The sequence below is a fragment of the Schistocerca serialis genome, chromosome 5 (assembly GCF_023864345.2).
Source record: "Schistocerca serialis cubense isolate TAMUIC-IGC-003099 chromosome 5, iqSchSeri2.2, whole genome shotgun sequence".
In the NCBI taxonomy this organism is placed as follows: domain Eukaryota; kingdom Metazoa; phylum Arthropoda; class Insecta; order Orthoptera; family Acrididae; genus Schistocerca; species Schistocerca serialis.
Genome location: NC_064642.1, coordinates 419,123,750 through 419,139,972, shown reverse-complemented (window position 1 = coordinate 419,139,972; position 16,223 = coordinate 419,123,750). Strand labels below are relative to the sequence as shown.

At 40.8% G+C, this 16,223-nt stretch overlaps 1 protein-coding gene across 1 annotated transcript in view; it reads right to left on the bottom strand.

Annotated features, from left to right (window-relative positions):
* Positions 1–15,124, bottom strand: part of LOC126480789 (mediator of RNA polymerase II transcription subunit 15) — a 151,479-nt gene extending 136,355 nt beyond the window's left edge. Inside the window, exons 1-2 of the mRNA XM_050104100.1 lie at positions 14,944–15,124; positions 803–890 (exon numbers count right to left, since the gene is read on the bottom strand). Of these exons, the coding sequence (XP_049960057.1) occupies positions 803–890; positions 14,944–15,005 (150 nt within the window). The 5' untranslated portion in view covers positions 15,006–15,124. The remainder of the gene's footprint in view (positions 1–802; positions 891–14,943) is intronic.
* Positions 15,125–16,223: the final 1,099 nt, after the last annotated feature.

Sequence of the window (16,223 nt, the reverse complement as noted above, 5' to 3'; positions counted from 1 at the left end):
TCATAAAGTGCAGTGTCAGGCTAAATTCACTGTCCACAACATTTTTAAGTAACCACTTGCACTACCTGTCCCTCTTTTCTTTAGCCGTAATTTTCTGCAATGGTGGAAAGTGGGAATCGAGCAGGATAAAGGGAAAGGGAAAGTAAGTGACGAATTCAAGGAGACATACCAAAAGTGTATAAAGTCGAGAACAATAATATACACAAAAAGAGGTGGGAGGATGTGGCAGTTTCTTCTATTCCACACTGATGATCACATACCACTACTAATGCATTTGCTTTCATCCATCCACTGATCATATTTTTTATTCATTTACCATTTTTTATGTAACTTTCCCACAGCCTTATGTTCTTCAATCATTTTTCATTGCTGTAGGCATTTCCTTCCTAACAATAAGCATGTACTTAATTGCTCACATTCTAATTCACATACAAATGATTTTCATGTCCTATTTCCCTTTATTAGCATGCAAGCCTCTTCCAATAATTTCACCTTCCATAATCTTTTAACTTACCACTCCAATTAGTTACACTTCTGCTCAAGTAATGACACAGTAACTCACAGTAAGGTCATTATTTCACTGAATCAATTCCAAAGAAATATCAGTAGAAGAATTTCGTAGGGCATGGCACATCTTTAACTTGCTAAAAATTTGTGAGCCATATTTTATAAGGAAAAACTTCAATCTTCACATGAAGGAGTTAGTGATCATACAGCAATAATTACTTATAACATTACTTGTAGTCTTTGAATTGCAACCATCGACGAGACAATGCTGTAACTCTACTTACATACTGCTTACCTTTGTTTTTGCTTTCTGAAAGACATGGTTCTCCATTTCAACACTGTTCTTCGCTGTTGGCATACCAGATCTCTGAATTGCTTCATCTCTGTAACACAGAAGAGTCACCGTCATAGACAAGATCATAGGACAACTGTTTAAAAGATGTGAAGCAGAATAGCTGCAGTGCTTGGGAAGGACAAGAGGCCACTGAATCATATAACATGGCATAGAACAAATGGAAACAAGAAACACTAGCCGTACAGATTCCATCAACAAGCTTTAACAATGCAAAACAAGTTAAGGTGTTCATGAGATTGAAAACGTCATAGAAACTTAAGCTGTAAACGGTATTAATAAACCATCACTACAATGCTTTGTGATGTTCACGCTTATGTCACCTAAATATAACTGATACAATTAGTAAGGAAGTTCCTACTCTGAAAGCTGCTGCCTCCTCAGTTTTATTATATTATTTGAAGGTCTTTATGGTGTAACAGTGTAAGTCAGATTCTGACAAAAATATGTTAACTACTATGTCCTTAGTGGAAACTTCAGTCTTTTGGATTCCACATAATGTATGTCTTTGTATGCACACTAGCATCACAGATGGCACCATAAGTTCTACTGTGAAATGAGTTATATGATACATGTTATGGCAAAGTGAAGTAAGTCTGACTAGCTCCAGTTTTGTATCATAACATTGTCTAAACTTTTTTCAGGTAAGTTTTGTATGATAACATTGTCTCCGTCATTTTCAGATAAGTTTTATTTTATAACATTGTTATACAAACCATTAACTTAATTATCTGGCAGTTGTTACTGGTTTCTGTCTTGAGCTTCCACTCATGTTAATCTGAATAATTCAGATAAGCTTACAGAAATCATGAACAAAGAGGGAGAAATTTCAGATCTTGCTTCAGAATATCATCCATCTCAAAGTGAGTCTAATGAGAAACAGAAGATGGAAGACAGCAGATAAAACTACGAGGTGCATTCAAGTTCTAAGGCCTCCGATTTTTTTTCTCTGGACTGGAAAGAGATGGAAACATGCGCATTGTTTTAAAATGAAGCCGCGTTCATTGTCAATACGTCCCAGAGATGGCAGCACCTTACGGCAGATGGAATTTCACCGCCAGCGGCGAGAATGAGAACTGTTTTAAATACTTAAAATGGCGACGTTTTCCTTACTTGAACAGCGTGCAATCATTAGTTTTCTGCATTTGTGTGGTGTGAAACCAATTGAAATTCATCGACAGTTGAAGGAGACAAGTGGTGATGGAGTTATGGATGTGTCAAAAGTGTGTTCGTGGGTGCGACAGTTTAATGAAGGCAGAACATCGTGTGACAACAAACCGAAACAACCTCGGGCTCGCACAAGCCGGTCTGACGACACGATCGAGAAAATGGAGAGAATTGTTTTGGGGGATTGCCAAATGACTGTTGAACAGATCGCCTCCAGAGTTGGCATTTCTGTGGGTTCTGTGCACACAATCCTGCATGATGACCTGAAAATGCGAAAAGTGTCATCCAGGTGGGTGCCACGAATGCTGACGGACGACCACATGGCTGCCCGTGTGGCATGTTGCCAAGCATTGTTGACGCGCAACGACAGCATGAATGGGACTTTCTTTTCGTCGGTTGTGACAATGGATGAGACGTGGATGCCATTTTTCAATCCAGAAACAAAGCGCCAGTCAGCTCTATGGAAGCACACAGATTCACCGCCACCAAAAAAATTTCGGGTAACCGCCAGTGCTGAAAAAATGATAGTGTCCATGTTCTGGGACAGCGAGGGCATAGTCCTTACTCATTGCGTTCCAACTGGCACTACGGTAACAGGTAAATCATACGAAAATGTTTTGAAGAACAAATTCCTTCCTGCACTGCAACAAAAACGTCCGGGAAGGGCTGCGCGTGTGCTGTTTCACCAAGACAACGCACCCACACATCGAGCTAACATTACGCAACAGTTTCTTCGTGATAACAACTTTGAAGTGATTCCTCATGCTCCCTACTCACCTGACCTGGCTTCTAGTGACTTTTGGCTTTTTCCAACAATGAAAGACACTCTCCGTGGCTGCACATTCACCAGCCGTGCTGCTATTGCCTCAGCCAGTTTCCAGTGGTCAAAACAGACTCCTAAAGAAGCCTTCGCCGCTGCCATGGAATCATGGCGTCAGCGTTGTGAAAAATGTGTACGTCTGCAGGGCGATTATGTCGAGAAGTAACGCCAGTTTCATCGATTTCGGGTGAGTAGTTGATTAGAAAAAAAATCTGAGGCCTTAGAACTTGAATGCACCTCGTAAAAAGGAATCAAGGTGACGCATACAGTACCCAAAAAGGTAAAACAGCTCCTGCCAAAATATTTTGAGATGTTGATTGCCATTGTAGACTACAACATACTTCAAAAATAACTTAAGAAGATAAGGAAAAGAATTTTTGATAGTTATTGGAAAATGGGATCTTTTTAACTATCAAAATCTCTACCTATGTGGACTAATAACATCAGAATCTCCTGCAGCAAGAAGACCACGAACAAGATGTGAACCCCAACCTCCAAAGGCTTGTATTAACAAATACTACTTACATGTTCAGAATTATTCAGTTAAAGTCTGTAAACTATTTTCTGCAAACTTTTTGAACTTTCAATAGCAGAATGACTTCATGTACACAAGAAGCAAAGAAAGAAGAGGAGCCTGATGGTGATTTAAGAAGTCCTCATAAACCTTCCAATAAAGCTCCAGAAGGTACATTTAGTCATATTCACTTCTAGATTAAAATTTTTTCATGTCATCAGTCATATTATTCTCGAACAGAAAACCATAATACGTGTTACTCGAGTCCTGAATTGAAAATTTGAGTTGTGTCCAATTTATATAAAGAAAAATATGTTGAAGGTAACATTTAATCAATGGCAGAGGCTTTGTATCGAAATATTTCCAACCACGATTTCAATCTAAGATGAAATACAGGCACAACATGTGGCATTTACCAGATGCAGATATTGGTCGCTAAAGATGAAAACAAAAAATAATTACAAGTGCAACAAAAATTACATGTAAGGAGGGCCAAATTTGCATGAAATCCGATGAAAGTGCATCAGAAATTACCAAAATCTAACCCTCAATATGTTTTCATTTTTAAATTTGATTTGAAAAGTGCCCTGGGATTTCCAGAGTTAACGTTAGTGCCACATTACATATACAATTTATACTGTTATAATCTTGGCTTTCATAACCTATTGACTCCTCTTCCATGTTTGTATGAAAGGGGCAAAATTACAGCTCCAAGAGTATTGCAGGAAGTTTCATCACACATAGTGAAATACATAAAAGAAGTAGCTAGTAACAGTAAACTCGAAATAATGTACATTAATGGCTTAACTGGACGAAATAGAAATTTTAAAATGGCACTTTCCCGTTCCAAACTTGTGACAGATCCACTACTTCAAGTTGATGTTCTTGATCATATTTTTACTACAAGTAGCACTTGTATATGCCAAACAATGCTCATTTCTTCTGGGTAAAAGGAAGAACAATCTACACACCATCAGGCTGGTGTGAAAACACAGTGGTACAGATGACGCGAGAAGGATATGTATTAAGATAGTGTTGCAGAAGACAGTAGTTAACTGCAAAATTAATGAATTTATGTGTACAGTATCCTTACTACAAATTTTGTGGTTGCAGTATAGAAGATCTGAACCTACAAAGATGCATTACAAGACAATTTTTAATGCTGATATAGCGTCTTTCACATTGGACATATGAAAAGGAAATAGGGAACCCCAGTCCACCTCATCAGTACAAAACAGGAACCACTATATGATGAAATATGACCAATTAGTAATTTGAATAAAAAGGAATTGTTACACTTGTTACCATGCATCCCTCCGATTCACCATCTGTTTTTTTATTCTATGAAAGAAACTTTGGAGGGAAAACCTGACAGATTTATTTTTATGTTAATTCAAACTGAAATGCATGTAATGTATGGACAATTACGATTATAATGTTAATATTACTGCATTTGATTGTGCTCAAGTATTGTTAAATTCAAAGCGATATTCACAGAATTTATAATAATTATGGATATAATATTAATATTATTACACTTACTTTATCCTCTAGTATTAATGGTATCCTTTATTAAACTGATTCTCCTTCTGCATACTTCCATTAGGCTTTCCTGATTTTTCTGTACAATATTTCACAAAAGTTCAATTTCCCAAAACAAGCAAAATGGAGTTAAACCATTACGTCATAAACCGCTTCATACAGCTGATGTTTATCTACTAGATAAGTAGCTTAATATTTACTCTATCACAATGGTATCTTTCAAAGAAGATATTTCTATGTCTACAAATACATACAGCTTATTAACAAACACTGCTACATGTCACAGAATCCTGATATTCAGTTAATTGTTAGAAAGAATGGCTAATGAGGTATTTTTTTAATTTTCTTGTGAACTGATAGGGATTCCAAATTTCTTGCTTTAGTCCTAAGTTAAGGCAGATGCTTACTGAACATCTTTCCACCAGGGTACATTTAACTCCCTTCTGAATCCTGGACATGAGGGCAATGTCTACATGAAAATAACCATTGTGTTTTGTTTTGTGACTATGTATGTCGCAGTCCAGTTGGAACAGATTTTCAGTATCAGCAACAAAAATCATTAAGGATTAAATGTACGAATTCCAACATCCTTAAAAAGATTTAGCTACAAGATGAACAGGGATTTTACATGTTGTACTTCATTCAATGTACGGCCATTAACATCTACTTCTGATGCTAAAGGTCTTCAGCTACCATTTCAGCTGTGTCTACTAGGATTGACTTGGGGACTTTGATTAATATGCTTGTGTCATCAGCAAATGTGACAGTTACTGAACCGCCCTTTAAAATCACTAGGAGCTCATAAATATCGACCGGAAACAAGAATCTGCCCAGTACCAACCCATATGGCACTCCACATGTTATGTTACCCCATTTTGAAGTCATTTTCATGATGGAGATACTGTCTGTTAATGAGGTCTTAAGCTCTCTGTCATGGAAGTTAAGATTTCATACAGGCAAGGGTGATGCCACTAATTCCACAACACATTAGTTTGCCAAGCAGAATTGTGCGATTCACACATTCGGAGGTTTTGGCAAGGCTATAGAACACCCCAGAGGATAACTTTCTTGATTATCTCTGTCAGCATTTCATTTGTAAGATCTTGTATAGCTCTCTGTGTGGAGAATCCATTGAGAAAGCCAGACCAAAGCATTTAACATGTCCTGGTTGATTGGTTGGCTTAAAATAGGGGGAGGGGGGGGGGGGGGGAGGCACCAAACTGCTACGTCAAGAAGACAAATGAGACTTACAACACAAAACAAAAGAAAGGAAAGGAAAGGAAAAACCACAAGAACAACGGAAGGGTAACAAACTCTTAAATGGACAAAAGGGGACAATAAAACCACAGAGACCCAAGAAACAGGGAGAAGAGATTAAAACAAGAAAGCAGGTTACCATGGCTGGCTGACCATAATAAAAAGAAGCCAGCAACACATTAAAACCTCCAACCTGAAAGCTCTCAGGTGGAGGACACATAGGGAGAAAGGACATGTGCTAAAACTTAGATCAAATGGAGAACCACAGAATCCCTGCGAGAGGCCCGAATGGAGGACTTCCACACATTTGTAGTCTCCTTAATGTCACGCAGTTTGTTGTGCATACTGAGATTATGACATTCCATCTCTCAAAGCTGAAAAAACTTGCAGTGTAATAATGATTGCAGGTCAGTTATGAGAATGCTGATCTCCAGAAGTGGTTTCCGTGTAGCCTGTTTCACAAGCCTGTTGGCAAGTTCATTTCCTGGGATTCTGACATGGCCAGGGGTCCACACAAACACCACACAATGACCAGACCGTTCCAGGGCACACAGGGACTCCTGGATGGTCGCTACCAAAGAACGATAGGGGTAGCACTGGTCGATAGCTTGTAGGCTGCTCAAGGAGTCAGTACACAAATGACTTGGCAGGGCATGAGAAGTTGTGCTCAAGAGCAGGAGACATGGCCGCCAGCTCTGCAGTGAAAACACTGCAGCCATTGGGCAAGGAGAGCTGTTCAATATGTCTTCCATGAACATACGCAAAGCCAACGTGACCATCTGCCACCAAGCCATTGGTGTAAACCACTTCATGGCCCGGTATGTGTCGAGAATCTAGAGGAAGAGACAGCGGAGAGCCACAGGGTTAACGGAGCCCTTAGGGCCACGTGAAAGATCAGAGCAAAGCTTCAGCCTACGTTTATACCATGGAGGTATACGTGAATGGACCTCAAGGAGAGGTGGTAAAGGGAAGCACTCTGGTTCAGAGAGAAGGGACCAGACTCAAACCGCAATCGTGAGCCCTGACCTGGACCACCAATGCAGGAGATGAACTGCCGTGGGTGGGAAAAGGAGACAGTAATTTGGATGCGCAGGTGAACTATGAATGTGTGCAACGTAACTGGCAAGCAGTTGTGCACATCGAATCTGCAATGGAGGGACTCCAGCCTCCAACAGGACACTTGGCACTGGACTCGTTCCAAAAGCTCCCGTTGCTAGGCGAACACTGAGGGCACCACTGAACCACAAACCAGACTCCCACGGTCAAGGTGGGATTGAACAAGGGCTCTGGAGAGCTGCAGAAACGTCGAGCATGGTGTTGCTCAGGCAGCAGAAGGCACTGAGGTGCTGCCAGCTCTTGCACTGAAGCTGAAAAAGGTCAGGTAACCAAGTCAATCGGGCATCGAAAACCAGTCCTAAGAATCGATGTCTCCACTACAGTGAATGGATCGTCATTAAGGTAAAGTTCTGGTTCCAGATGAATGGTATGATGCCGACAGAAGTGCTTGACCCACGACTTTGCAGCTGAAAACTGGAAGCTGTGAGCTAGAGCCCATGGCTGCGACTAGTGAATGGCTCCCTGTAAGCACCGCTCAGCAACACCAGTACTGGAGGAGAAATATAAAATGCGGAAGTCATCTGCATACAGAGAAGGTGAGACCGACGGCCCTACAGCTACTGCCAGACCGTTAATAGCCACTAAAAATAGAGGCACACGCAATACGAAGTCCTGCAGAACGCCATTCTCCTGATTACGGAGGGACTTATGTAAGGCATCAACATGCCACGGAAAGTACGGAGCAACAGGAAGTTTTGGATGAAAATCAAGAGCAAGCCCTGGAGACCCCACTCATACAATGTGGTATGGATATGATATCACCAGGTCGTGTCTTATGCTTTACGTACGTCAAAAAAGACAGCAACCAGGTGTTGGCACCTGCAAAAGGCTATTCGGATGGCAGACTCAAGGGACACAAGATTATCAGTGGTAGAGCGACCCAGTTGGAAGCCGCCCTGACACGGAGCCAGTAGGCCATGTGACTCCAGTACCCAACCCAATTTCCAACACAGCATATGTTCTAGCAGCTGACAAAGAATGTTGGTGAGGCTGATAGATATCCACATCAAGTGGGTTCTTACCGGGTTTGAGCACCAGAATGATGGTGTTCTCCCACCATTGCGATGGAAAGATGCCATCGCACCATACCCGGTTTAAGATGACAAGTAGATGTCGCTTATAGTCCGACGAGAGACGTTTGATCATCTGACTGTGGATCCAATCCAGCCAAGGAGCTGTGTCGGGGCAATGTGCAAGGGCAGTGAGGAGCTTCCACTCAGTAATTGGGGCTTTACAAGGTTCACTGTGGAGTGTAGTGAACAAGAGGACTTTCCTTTCCATCTGCCATTGGAGGGTGCGAAAAGCTGTTCAGGAGGGGGAGGGAGGGAGGGGGGGGGGAGTAATCCTCCAACGCAGAGGCTCAAGTATAGTGCACAGCAAATTGCTCGGCAATCATGTTTGCATCAGTACATAACATGCCATTCGTGTTAACACCAAGGATATCTGTTGGGGTCTGGTATGCAAAAAGATGTCTGATCTTCGTCCAGACTAGGGAAGGTGACGTATGGCATCCAATGGTCGACACGTACCTCTCCCAACACTGTTTCCGTCGCTTTATAGCTGGCAAACACGGGCATGGAGCCACTTAAAGGCTATTAGGTGCTCTAGGGAAGGGTGCAGCTTATGTTGCTGTAGAGCTCACCGAAGCTCTTTAATTGCCTCAACGCCTTCCAGCGACCACCAAGGGACTGTCTTTTGTCGGGGGCACCCTAAAGAACAGGGGATCGCGTTTTCCGCTGCAGAAACGACCGTTGTAGTGACCTGCTCAACCACAACACTGATGGCACCACGTGCGGGAGATTCAACAGTGGCAGCAGAGGTGAAGGTTACCCAGTCTGCCTTGTTTTAAAGCCCATCTGGGTACACATCCATAGACATGACGCCAGAGTAGTGACAGGAAGATGGGGAAATGGTCACTGTCTCACAGGTCGTCATGAGCTCTCCAATGGATATATGGGAGAAGGCAAGGACTGGAGACCGAGAGATCAATGGCTGAATATGTGCCATGTGCCACACAGAAATGTGTGGGGGCACCTGTATTTAAGAGGCAGAGGTCAAGGTGGGACAGTAAATTTTCGACATCTCTACCTCGTCCAATAAACAAAGTGCCACCCCACAAGGGGTTATGGGTGTTAAAATCTCCCAAAAGTAGGGAAGGTTTAGGGAGTTGATCAATCAGTGCAGCCAATATGTTCAGGGGTACTGCACCATCTGGAGGGAGATATACATTGCAGACAGTTATTTCCTGTGTCGTCTGCATCCTGACGGCCACAGCTTCAAGCGGGGTTTGAAGGGGCACAGGTTCACTACATACCGAGTTCAGGACATAGACGCAAACTTCATTTACGTGTCTTTCAAGCTATTTCTCTATAGTTCCACTCTCCAACAGCGCGCAGGAAAAATGAGCACTTAAATCTTTCTGTGTGAGCTTTGATTTATCTTATTTTATCATGATGATCATTTCTCACTATGTAGGTGGGAGCCAACATAATATTTTTATATTCGGAGGAGAAAGTTAGCGACTGAAATTTCATGAGAAGATTCTGCCGCAGCAAAAAGAATTTTTGTTTTAATGATTGCCACCACAATTCACGCATCATGTCAGTTGCACTCTCTCCCGTTTCATGATAATACTAAACAAGCTCCCCTTCTTTGAAATTTTTTGACGTCCTCCGACACTCCTATCTTACGCAGATCCTACACCACACAGCAATGGTGTATGTAGTCTCTTTAGTTGATCTCTTGTATTTTATAAGTGTTCTACAAATAAATCTCAGTCTTTGGTCTGCTTTACCCACAATGTTGTCCATGTGAACATCCCAACTGAAGTTATTTGTAATTGTGATCCCTAATTATTCAGTTGAATTTACAGACTTTAGATTTGTGTGGTTTATCGTGTAACCAAAATTTAGCAGATTTCGTTTAGTATTTATGGGGACAACTTTACACTTTTCGTTATTTAGAGTCAATTGCCACTTTTTGCATCATATAGGTATCTTTTTGAATTCACTTTGCAGTTGATTTTGATCATGTGATGACTTTACAAGATGGTAAATGACAGCATAACCCTGCAAAAAAGCTAAGAGGGCTGCTCAGATTGTCCCCTACGTATTTATGTAGATCAGGAACAGCAGAGGGCCTATAACACTTCCTTGGGGACCACCAAATATTACTTCCATTGTGATCAATGACTTTCCGTCAATTACTACGAACTGTGACCTACCCGACAGGAACTTACGAATCCAGTTCCACATGCAATTTGATTAGACGACTTTTATCGAACAGTCCTTTATACCCCTTGGGGAAGTGTGTTGGGACCCTGGCTGTTGATCATATTGTAGACAACATTAATAGTAATCTCAGGCTTTTCGCAGCTGATGCAGTTATCCGCAATGAAGCACTCTGGAAAGAGCTGCTCAAATATTCGGCCAGATCTTGATAGGATTTCAAAGTGGTACAAAGATTGGCAACTTGCTTTGAATGTTCAGAAATGTAACATTGGACACTTTATAAAACAAAAAACCATAGTATCATATGATTAAGTATCAATGAGTCAGAAGTGTAATGTGCCATACACCTCACTGTGGTTTGCAGAGTATAGATGTAGATGAAGAGGTTGAAGGTAAACCTACCACAGCCAGCACAAGACATTTATATCCTATTAGCAACACTACCATTGCTAGCAGAATTACTGCTTTTTAGCTGTTGGTCCTTAGGAGTTGTATTTTTTTAAACTAGTATCTGTCTGTGATGCACCTAGTGTCTGCATAATTACAGTCCACACTACCATGTTAGATTGTTTATTACTCGGTGCAATGTTTGCAGGTAATGTGGGGAAGCAGTCATTGAATTTTGTGGGCAATAATTTGAAAGAGTCACCATTTCTGGCAGATGTATTTTCAGGGAGTTCAATTTCATTCAGATGACTTGTTTTGTTTGTTTGCTAAATAATAATCTCAAATAGCTTTTACTTTATTCTGGGAGCTTTTTTTAGCATAGGATACGATTTCTGCTCTTTTAATGATAGAGTGGAGTCAACAATAGTGGTGGTATTGGAGTTAAAAATCTTGACTACTGCTTATTCTCTGAATTGCATAGATCTCTACCTAATGTCTGATACTGTAATCCCAGCAGTTATCAATGCTTCTGTTCAACTTTCCCCCATTTTGTTTTAGCACCAAACAAAACTTGAAATACGTTTATGAAAGTGTTATTTTTTTCAGTTAACACTGTCTGCTTTATTAATTTCTCCCCGGTGATCTTTCTGTAACTTCTCTCTAAACACTGATCAAGTCATCGTTCTTGTGTCTGAGGTACCATACCTTAGTGTGACAGTTTGTTGGGATATGCAATAGAATGATCATGTAAGCCAAACATAGGTAAAGCAGGTGGCAGACTTTGTTTCACAGGTAGAATACTAGGAAACAATCACCCTACAAAGGAGACTGCTTACTAATCACTCATGTAACTCTCCCTACAGTATTGCTGAAGTATATTGGACCTATCCCATGTAGTACTAATAGTAGATGTCGAACATATACAGAGAAGAGCATCATGAATGGTCGCAGGTTTGTTTGACCAGTGGGGAAGTGTCATAGCAATGCTGAAAGAACGGAAATGGCACACTTTAACATATAGGCATACTATTACAAGAAAAGAGACTTGGGAAGTTTCAAAAACCAGTTTAAAATATGAATCTATGAATAAATAACAACTCACTCCATACTGATCCTGTACGGATTATGAAAACAAGATTAGATTAATTGTAGCACACACAGATGCATAAACAGTTTTTCTTCCTGCAGTCAATACATGAATGGAATGTAGCCCTAATAACTAGTACAATGGTAAGCACCCTCTGCCATGCACTTCACAGTGGTTTCCAGAGATGGATGTACATTACTGGTTATATAGCTGACTGCAACAAAGTGTACATGAGACATAGCCTACTGGAGAATATAGCAAATTACTTGAGAAGGCCCAGATCAGGCCACATTGTCGGGAGAATGTTGCTATGCTGATACTGTTTCTTGCAGCTACTGGCACAGAAAGCTAAAATCACATAAACAACAAAGCAGTACTGACCATTGAAAGATTAATTTTCTTGCTCACACTGGATGCTGCACTTCAAGATTCACATTTTGTTCCTACATAAATTTGTATTGTCTTCTCTGCATCATTTAGGGGTCGACAGAAGCGTCCGATCCAACGCGTCGGCTTTGACCCGTGACGTAAGGGTGTTGTCGTGTGTGACGTCATGACGGCGCGGAGTTTGGTTTGAGTGTGGCTGTCTCCAGTTCTGTTTTCTCTTATTTTATTTACTTTTCTGATCTGTTCGTTCTATCTCGTGAGATTTTTTTCTTTTTTATTTAAAAACACTTATTACTTATTTTAATTATCTGTTTCCTCGAATTTCTGTTTTAGTTTATTATATTTATCTTTCTGGTCTGTTCGTTCTATCCCGTGAGATTTTTTTTTTTTTTTTTTAAGACAAAAAACACTAACCAGCTACTGAAGCATCTTTATCTTCTATGGGTTGCAGGGGATACGACCCCTGGGAAGGCGGGTGGGTATTCATGCATGGCTGTCTTCACTTACACGTTGTAGCTACACAAGGCGTCTAAATTTGTTTATATTTAGTTTGCCCCCCACCCAAAACACCCCATTTCCTGCGCTTGTCCCGTTAGTGTCATTAGGCTTCTTGTGGAAAGTGTGTGTGTTTGTTTTTGTTTCCACCATATTTGTGACGTCATGGGTCAAAGCAGACGTGTGGGATCGGACGCTTCCGTATTTCCTCATTTAGTACTGATCTCCTACTCACATCCTATATCAGTTTATGCGAACAGCCACAATCAACATCTCCTCTCAGCTACCTGATAGCTGACATTCAGCTCATCTTATCTGTACAGTGATGCTGAGAATTTTTGCTTGCTTAAGTTAGGCTGAAATCGTACTTTCAGAGTCATTAATTACAAACTGTTCCTAGACTTTACTTCCAGTCTGCACATATAAGGCTGTACAACAGGAAAACTGCTTTTTAAGTCAATCCTATTCCTCTCTGTTCTTGGAGCTGTCTCCCTTTGGGTGTTGGGTTGCTTTGAGTGTGTGTCTCAAATAGCACACATCTTAAGCTACCATCCACACAAAATATATTGTTATTATTCCACTTGTCTCACTGAGGGCCTTTGTATGACACACAGTACCAAAATTGGGCAACTAAGTTTCAAAATGGAGAAGGAAGGATTGTTTCGGTTGTGCTTAGTTGTTTGTAGCCAAGTATCCCACTACAGCGCAACCGGGGTGTTATCAGTATAAAAGTAAAGCAGTGCTTATTAAATGTAAGTCCATAGCTATTCAAAACTTTTTTCCTGTCAGTTGCAAAGACCAATACCTGCCCATAGCAACTGAAATTCTACAGTTAGTAGGGATAAGGTACAGGGAGTGGAAGATTCTACAGTTAGTAGGGATAAGGTACAGGGAGTGGAAGTTTATAAGTTGTACTGGAGTCAGACTGCAGTTGTGGTATGACATGAAAATTGCTCAGTAATGGAGAAAGAAGGGAAAAAAGGAGGGGGGTGGGGGGGGGGGGGGGAGAATGAGGGACAGAGTGGGGTAGGCGTAGCTGTACTCTATCCCTCACATTATTCAATCAGTAGTAAAGTAAACTAAGACGAAACTTGGAAAAGAAACTAAAAGGTCTGGGACCATCTCGTAATGATAAAAGATTTTTAATCATAATACAATGCACACAATACCGTCATCAAACATATTGCTAAACAGATAGAAGAACATCTACCTGTCCGTTTAGACTGAAGGTCATTTGCGTAGTACACCTAATGGTCTGATATGTCTTTGTTGAGCTGCAGGCCTAAGTTTCCAATCGACAGTTCCAAAATTTGATACTTGTGTGTAGCAATGTGGTCAATGTTATAGAAACATCTGCTGTTTGGAATTAACGAGTCTTGTGAATACACCAAAAAGAAATGAAAGGCAATATTTCCCTGTGATTTTACAATGCATCTTCGACAACGTAAAAATCGCCAAAATTTTATGGCAAATGTATAAAACTCAGCATTATCTATACATAACAGTTGTCATTCGTGGAAGAATAGGCTTATCCAGAAAAAAATATAGATTAAGTCTGATATATGTGAATTCCATATAATGATTGGCAAAAAAGGTAAGTTCACATGCTCCGACAATAATCATTTGACGAACTTAAACCTTGAAGAACAAAATGGCCATCACGTTCCCCCACATTTAAAACTCTCGAAACTTTCCAGGTGAATAAAATATCCTAACAGTTGCTACGGAAAGAGCATTCATCGCGTTCCTGAATATTGTAATTGTTCCCTTCGAACGTGCTGTTATCAGAATCGACGATGAACTGTTAAAAACTGAATCTTCATGTAACTAATTGCTAATACTGATAATATAGTCTGTAAGAATAAAGTGTGCTTTAATTGTCTGCCATGACTGGATCATGGACCAATTTCAAAACACACATTACGGAACCAGCACTCCAGGTTACTTCGGTTTTGCAAACTAAATGAATGTAACCTTACGCGCAAAGTTCAAACCGAAAAATAAATTGCAAAGAAATAATCTTTTACGATACTGCAAGTTACTAAATTTTCTCGAAATAGTTATCACGTGCTTGGAACTTACATTTTGGAAACAACACTTTGACGAAACGCTGCTGTGCGCCACGAACCTTCTTCTCCTGCCATGTTTATGTTTATACAATTCACTATGCAACAAAAACACAATTCAACTAGAGCAATACTTTAGCGATCGCAACCAAGTACCATCAGATCTTCCTGTCACGTCTAGATTAGAACGACGTCATCTTAGGAGCTGGAGCGCGCGGCCAGTGTTGCCAGTATCTAGAGATAGCAAATATTGGTGCCGGTCGGTTTCGCTAGGCTGACCTCATGCCTGCAGCTTCCTAGATTGACTAAACTGCGATTTTACGATATGAGAGATTTCTGTGAATGCCGCTTTTCGATAACTGCACTTTGTCTCAGTTAAGAGTCGCAGTTAATGAATTCACAACTTGTATCCCTCCGTTATTTATGCGACTTCTGCTATTCCTGTGACTTAAGCCGGGTTCACTAAGGCAACAAAAGTATCGCCACTGCTAATGGCGAACTGCAGTTGCTTTGTAGTTGCATGTGTGAACTCCTAGTTTTCGGTGGCGCCATTTAAGAAGCGCAACTTTTCTCACGCCACAAAAAGTTGAACTTGATTCTACTACAGTCCAACATAACAGTCGCGACACTTCGCCTCGATTTTGTTGCCAGCAGCGCCCCAAGCGGCTGGTAGGTTGAACTGTGAGTTCGGCGCGATCGTGAAAGCAAATAGTGATTGTTTATTTTGATTTATACAATGATTTTTACCATCGAGAGCGTTTGTAGCGCAATAAATTGCAGCAGCAACAGGAAGAAGACACCACAGCTGTTTAGGTTTCCTAAGGATCCTGAGAGGTATATACCATCACGTTACTAAATTGTATAGTCAGGATTCACTTGCAAACTATATGTGTATAAATGATAAATGTTTCGTTTTAGGAGCAGAAAATCGCTAGTTAATTGCAGACGAGAAGACCTTATGAAGAAAGACCCAGTTTACCTGTATAATAATATTAGGTTTTGTCCGCTACATTTCGAAGAAAACCAGTTCATGAACGCAGACAATAACAAACTCGTGTGGAATGCAGTACTCACACTGTTTGACATCCCAAATAAGCCACTTCTACTGACGATGAAAGATTCGACAGTCAATCTAAAGCTGTAGAACGATCGTATGACACAGAAGCAGCCAGTTCAGCTCTCCATGTATCAGTGCAAGATTCGTGCGAATCGTTACCACAGACGTGCTTTGACGATAAAGTGGTTAGATTAAGTGCAGCTGTTCGTGTCTTACAAAAGCTTGTGAAGTGTCAGATT